Below are 7,133 nucleotides of genomic sequence, written 5' to 3' on the forward strand. Positions count from 1 at the left end.
ATTATATATTTGTACATTGTGCATTCATTTTTGAATTTTCCTTGAACTAAATAATTATGTAACTTCAGTTGTGTTTTAATATGATAACATCTATAGTGTCATGAAAATAAATACCTTCATAACAACGGTTATACGTGCTGTTGTACGCAAGCATTTCGGTGGTTTAGCGAAAGCCATGATTGTTGTAACGCCTTCTAATTCTATATTGAATTACATCCATACTGTATTAAGCCCAGCATTTATTCTTAATCGTATTAATTTCGTTTGTAGATTTCTTGACTTTTTCATATTAAAGGAACATACATTAAAATCGAATAAATGGACTAAATTAAACAGTAGTTAAGTCTGCACTGGAAATTTAAATAAGATACATACTGCATATATATTTTTTTTTAAATTTAGGTAGGAAAATCCCCGTTTTGTCGAACAGCAAAGATTTTCAATAAATGATCTACAAGGATCACCGATTTATATTCGGCAACGCATGCGCCCTTGAAAAGTATGGAACCATATTTTAATGAAGAAGAACAATTTTGCCACTGCATTGATTTCATCGTTCTATTAAATGTGCTGCTGCTACCTGCTACCACCACCACAAGCAGCAGCACGTACCACGTACCACCACCACCACCACCACCACCACCACCAATACTACTACCGTACTAGCTACTAGCTACTAGCTACTACTACTACTACTACTACTACTACTACTACTACTACTAAACTAACTACCTAACTAACTACTGACGTGGGTAATTATTTTGAATATAAATGCATGAAAGCATAAACGAACGAATGAATGAAAGAACGAAAAAAAAATGAAATCTACGGATTAATGATGAGATAAATGAAAACAAAACTTAAACAGATGATTACTACATATCATTGGTATCCATGGCTTAGTGAGATGAATGAAATAAAATGAACAAGAATACGCAAATGAGTGAGTTGGTGAAGTGAGTGGGTGAGTGAGTAAGCGGAGTGAGCGAGTGTGAAAGTCGGTGAGCGAGTGAATGTCTAGTCCGCCTGAGAGATTGAGTGAGCGATTGAGTGAGTGAGTGGTGAGTGATTGAGTGAAGTGAAGTGAAGTGAAGTGAGTGAGTGAGTGAGTGAGTGAGTGAGTGAGTGAGTGAGTGAGTGAGTGAGTGAGTGAGTGAGTGAGTGAAAGTGAGTGAGTGAAAGTGAGTGAGTGAGTGAGTGAGTGAGTGAGTGAGTGAGTGAGTGAGTGAGTGAGTGAGTGAGTGAGTGAGTGATCGTTTTATGAATGTTTTCGATTGATCAGTGGGTGAATAAATAAACGAAGTGATGATGAATCAAACCGTGAGTGTTGAGTGAATACTTGAATGCATGCATTTAAACGATGGATAATAAATGAATGAACGATGCATCCCCAACTTGCACAAAACGTTTGTACTTAAACATTTTTCATCAAGTGTTATTGTAATTAGATATTCTACACGTTTTTTTTCTTATCTCTACTACTACTAATACAACTCACAATATTAGTAAACAAACATGTGTTGAATCAAGAAAGATAACTCCATTTGAGCGTGGGAGGAATTAGCCGGAACGAATTCGCATAAAAATAGTTCTATGCATCACCGATTTTGAAAACAGCTAGTGCATCATTCTACAAACAACATCCTAAAAATATAATAGTATATCATTTGATTTAAAATTATTAAGATTTTTACTATGGATACATCAGTTTTAGAAAATAGTCCACATATTTCTCATGGCAACTTGTCTTCGTGCGCGGACCGATTCACTTCCCCTTGACAACCTCGAGTGAGACTTTGTATTCACTTAACGACTTGAAGCGAAGAGAGTAAGACGTGTGTCAGTCGGTGGTGGAAAATAAAAAAGGTTTTGTGTTTGTAGTGACAGTTAATTAACAAAATGTTTAAGAACACATTTCAAAGTGGTTTCTTGTCAATCCTGTACAGCATTGGGAGCAAACCGTTGCAAATTTGGGATAAAAAGGTTAGTTATTTTTCATCATTTCATTGCAGTTATCTTTGATCGCCATAGTGACATGGCTGGCAACCATGATGTTTTAAGAGATGTTACATCTTCATTGATTTAGGGGTGTAGACTTCTATATTCGCAGTTGACATTTAGCTGTTTAGTATAAAAATACTTTATTTTCGCAGGTGTATATTCCTTTTCAGTGATTGTCATGTACTTTCAAGTAAAATAGCGATAGAAAATGTGTAAAAGTTAAACCGGAAGTGACTTCCATATTGTGTATTTCTTTGTTTGTCCTAGGTATCGACTTGAATGAAACATTTATTAAGTGCTATATTTGTTTTGATAACTATTCAGATTGCGATCTTTGTTAATTTTAAACCTAATTAGTACTTGGTTTACCTTTTGATTTATCTGTAAACAGTAAACAAGTGTGAATCCTTACAAAAAACTTCGCAGTTGCTGTTTCCTTAGTTACCAGCTTCATTTATGAGGTTATGTTGCAACAAATGCATGACAGTGGCTTTAATCACATGGTTGCTATGCTAAAAGCATAATATTAACTCTTAATCAACCTGTTTATTATTTCTTGCAGGTGCGAAATGGACACATAAAACGTATCACAGACAACGACATCCAGTCACTAGTTTTAGAAATCGTTGGAACTAATGTTAGGTAAGTGTCAACAAGATAATGACTTAAGATTTTATATTAAATAAATTACTATTTTTAAATAAGCAATATGTATAAACTTTTATTTAATTACACACAATTTGGTTTTATGTTTCTATCAATTATTTGCACTTCTCTTGTAACAACAATGATTAAAAAAATAGAACACAAGTTTTCTAAACTACTTTGAAACCCTAAAACTTTGAGCAACACAGATTTTTTGTTTCTTTGAATTTATTTGACCAAGTTCTAATTTTATTACAGCACAACCTACATCACATGCCCAGCAGACCCAAAGAAAACACTCGGCATCAAACTGCCATTCTTGGTGATGATTATCAAGAACTTGAAAAAATACTTCACATTTGAAGTTCAGGTATGTACATCCATAAACAATCTATTTAAAAAATCATTCTTAAATAGTGATTGTTTATTTTTGTTTGACTGTAGCATAAGCTATGCTGCCAAATCCATTGCTGTCTCAGTATAACTTAGTTTGTGACTGATTGCCTTTACTACCTAGGGTGCAAACCTGAACTAGTATGGAAATCACTTTATGCAACCAATTAATGACTAAATGGAAACTTGGTTGTTGTTTTGGTTACAGGCTTTCTAAATTATTAATTCAGAATACGTCCAGCATAAGCATAATTACTTGTCAAATATTTTGATATTAGGTATGTTAACAGAACTCACATATTATGATATGAGCCTAAAGTAATGTGTTTCAAGAATTTTCTAAAAATGTTTCATTATGAACAGGTATTAGACGATAAGAATGTCCGAAGACGGTTCAGGGCTAGCAACTACCAGAGCACAACAAGGGTGAAGCCATTTATCTGTACTATGCCAATGAGATTGGACGATGGATGGAATCAGATTCAGTTCAACTTGTCAGACTTCACCAGAAGAGCGTATGGAACGAACTACATTGAAACCCTTAGAGTACAGGTAATATGTTATTTTGAATCTTTTTTCTAAGGTTTTGCTATTTAAACAGACAAAGAACTGTAGTAAAAATAAGGATATTGGAGTTAAGTACTTAGCAAATTATAAATTTAAAATCAATTTCTTTGTAAAGTATGTTGTTTGATAATATTAGATTCAACCATGAAATAAATAAACATGTGTCCAAATTAACAGAGTAAACTCTTTGTTTGTAGTAAAAATAATACTAAATTGCAATATTTTTGGATTCTTAACATATTGATATAAATGAATTTGAACATCTCCTAATGTATTTTTCAGATCCATGCAAACTGCCGAATCCGCCGTGTGTATTTCTCAGACAGATTATATTCAGAAGACGAATTACCAGCAGAGTTCAAGCTTTATTTACCTGTGCAAAACAAGAAATAACCTCACCACTGACTCTAATCATTATAAACATTGTACATACATTTGGAAATCTCTACTCAAGGAACATTTAATGGAAATAAAACCTTACAAAATACAAAGTTATGGAATATTTAATAGTCAAAACCATTTTAAACAAATAAATAGTGGATATTTTTAACATGTTTTTTTTTATTTTACATAATTTGAAAATGTCATAAATTGTTGAGGCCTTCCATTTTTGGGAAAGTTATTGAAAACAACATGTACACATCTACTCAGACACTTATTTTGAATTTATGTGCTTAAGTGTTCAGTGACACAGATGATGCTTGTTTGATGTTTGAATGGAATGAAACATGCAACAGACTGTGCTAAAATGTGGAGATTCATCTCCAGATTAATCCAGTCCAATTTTACTGGATGGTACAAAAGATCTGATTAAAGAGAGTCTGTTTACAATGACTGTTCGGGTTAGATTTGTGAGATTCGTGCAGATATTGATTGCACAAGTCTTTTTTTACATGCTATGTTATTATAAAATGTTTCGTTTCAAGATCCAAAAAGTTTCAAAGATGTGATTTTATTTGGGGTAGCTCACATGTATCTCTTGTGATGCTAAATGTCTTTGTAAATTTATTTCTTTTTCCAAAAATAAGTTACCTCAAATATTGTCGAATTCTTGTGAAATATATGAAAAATTGCCAATTTTTGTCAATGTATTTGTTTACATTTATTGTTAGTACAATACCTGTACCTAGTATCTTTCATCCCAAAATGAATTGTACCATATAATGCCTGTGTTAAGGCTTCACTTTAGCATTTAATAAAATTGTCTGTGAGATATTAAATTTAATTAAAGTTGCAATATCATTTTTAATGGCTGTTAAGTCTGTTTTAACCTGAGTAGAAGATGAAAGTTTACAGTTCATAAGTTACTGTTTAAGAGATGTGTTTTGAATACTTTCAGTTAATATTTCGCATTTTATTATTTGTGTATATACATACATCATAGGAAAAAATACAAAAATATAAAACAAAAAGTTATAAGTAGACTTGTGGTGTCTTATTAGGTGGTTCATGATTAGTAAACTGGTTGGTTTAAGATTAACATGTTAGGTGTGTTATAATACAAGTAAAATGTCAAATTTCTTTAAAAACTTAAAAAATTCACAATCATTCTTTCATTCTTTTATTATTATGATTTTGACTGGTCTGATATTGGCCATCAGTATGCCTTTTGCAGAAAACCTTGATATCGTGAATATGATGATCATTCTTACACGACATACACATTAGGAGTATTACACAACTTTGTGAAACACAACCTCTGTGAGGTGATGTTATTTTACACTGGTAGGGAACAAAGAATAGGGAAGAGATCAAGCTTTCATTAAACCAAGGTACTGCCTTTATACAGTAAGGGATAGTATTTACTGTAATTATTCTATTAATTGCCTGGGCGTTTATAATAATCGTACCCGAATTCAAAGTACTGGATGGGCGTTAGAGATAATTGCTTTTAAATGAGATGAAAATCAGTCATCATAATAATATTTGGACGTAAAGACAAAAAAGAGATGTAAGATCATAAAGCAGGAAATTGTTGTTTGAAAGGTATGATTTAAAAAAAATGGGGGGTGGACATTTAAAGGAGGCAATGTTTTTGCACAATTTTGCCATAAAAATGGTCGTTTTCAGGCTGAACACTGGGGATGGGCGATTAATAGAGAATGGGCGATTAATAGAATAAATACGGTATCATTTTTAAGATGCTGTGAATCGCTGTTACGTTCCATACTAGTGATATCGAAGACCTTGCCGGTGTTATATGAAAAAGGCTTAAGTTAGGAAAGGACTTGAGAGGTATTATGGTAAAGCCCCTAAAAGTTGTTTTGAAAAATAAAAGTTTGAAATCTTCATAATTATGAAATCTGTTTAGGTGACTTCCAAGATAAGGATAATGCGCCTTCGTTTTGATGGAACAATGAGGATACACATGTGGTTTTCAATCATGTAAAAAGATGGAGTTTTCGAGACTGCAGGCTATTTTAGGAACTTGGAACGTTGGAATCTTCTAAGAAAGATGTTGATAATTATTAAAAGCAATTTCAATTTAGTAATTAGTTGGTCATTGCTGTTATTGGTAAAATAAATACTGTTTGACATATCATTAATGTAAATGAGGTTGCACTGTTATGCTTACTTGAAATCTAGTTACCGGTATATATGAGATGGTTGTGGATGCAGTGTCTTTATCAATTCTGAAGGAAGAATTGTGCATTGTTTCAGCATTTGGCTAAATCAATATTGTATGCAACGGTTTGTTACAAGGGAGTCCTCTTATGGCAGGTCACCTGCCTTGTGCCAAGCATGCCGAGCATGTCATTGCATGGAATAATTATATTCGCCCTAAACTAACTGTTAAAACCGCATGGGCTATTTGGCGGTGTGATATAGCCTAACTTCCTGGGTTGACTGATTTTATTTGTAACAAAATGCGCTTTTGGCAATATAGCACAGATTTGGCTAGTTGTTGATCTGGGATCAGCTGTGGTGAATAAAGGTCATCAACGTTGCATTCCAATTCAAAACATCAGTCCAACTGATGTCAGGGGACAAATGTCGTAATTTATCTCATCTCAAGGTGAAGAAAATCCATTGTGCCCTTTACTATGCTGCTGTCACCATCATGATGCAGGTCTCAGTTTTACTGGTATTACATAAGCTATACTCATTTTACATTTTAGTCGCTGGTATAAATAGTAAAGTAAACTTTGGAGGAAAAGTGCGCTTGGTGTGGAGCACGAACCAATGACCACCGGAAAACTAGCACCGCGCTCTAACCAACCAAGCTAACCGGGCGGCTGGTTCTTACCCACACACATTACACTTCATCCCCCATTACCTTTAAGGCTGACAGAGGCACACCTTCCGTTTACTGCTGCCACTATTAAAGTTTATGGAAGGAAATGTGTGCCTGGTGTGGGACTTGAACTCACGACTGCTACAACACTAGCAAAGTGCTCTAACCACGCACTGGTTGTCCATTTAGCGTACTCAATTCTCACGGAGGTGCCCCGTGTTCGATTCCCGGCCTGGGCGGGAATCATGCTATATATATTATGGTATAAGCTATCATGCATTATATCTAAGCT

The 7,133-nt window shown here is 34.0% G+C and overlaps 1 protein-coding gene across 1 annotated transcript; it reads left to right on the forward strand.

Annotated features, from left to right (window-relative positions):
• The first annotated feature begins 1,801 nt into the window (after positions 1 to 1,801).
• Positions 1,802 to 4,839, forward strand: LOC128245065 (cilia- and flagella-associated protein 20). Its single transcript, XM_052963269.1, has 5 exons — positions 1,802 to 1,983; positions 2,564 to 2,643; positions 2,905 to 3,016; positions 3,403 to 3,591; positions 3,889 to 4,839. The coding sequence occupies exons 1-5, from the start codon at positions 1,900 to 1,902 to the stop codon at positions 3,997 to 3,999; spliced, it is 576 nt and encodes a 191-aa protein (XP_052819229.1). The 5' UTR covers positions 1,802 to 1,899; the 3' UTR covers positions 4,000 to 4,839.
• The last annotated feature ends 2,294 nt before the right edge of the window (positions 4,840 to 7,133 follow it).

Source organism: Mya arenaria, chromosome 8 (genome assembly GCF_026914265.1).
Source record: "Mya arenaria isolate MELC-2E11 chromosome 8, ASM2691426v1".
Lineage (NCBI taxonomy): Eukaryota > Metazoa > Mollusca > Bivalvia > Myida > Myidae > Mya > Mya arenaria.

Excerpts from the sequence above, each read along its gene's own strand:
- LOC128245065 (XM_052963269.1), top strand. The coding sequence starts at position 1,900 with ATGTTTAAGAACACATTTCAAAGTGGTTTCTTGTCAATCCTGTACAGC. Across the intron at positions 1,984-2,563 it reads TGCAAATTTGGGATAAAAAG|GTGCGAAATGGACACATAAA; the intron begins GTTAGTTATTTT and ends TATTTCTTGCAG. Across the intron at positions 3,017-3,402 it reads ACTTCACATTTGAAGTTCAG|GTATTAGACGATAAGAATGT; the intron begins GTATGTACATCC and ends CATTATGAACAG.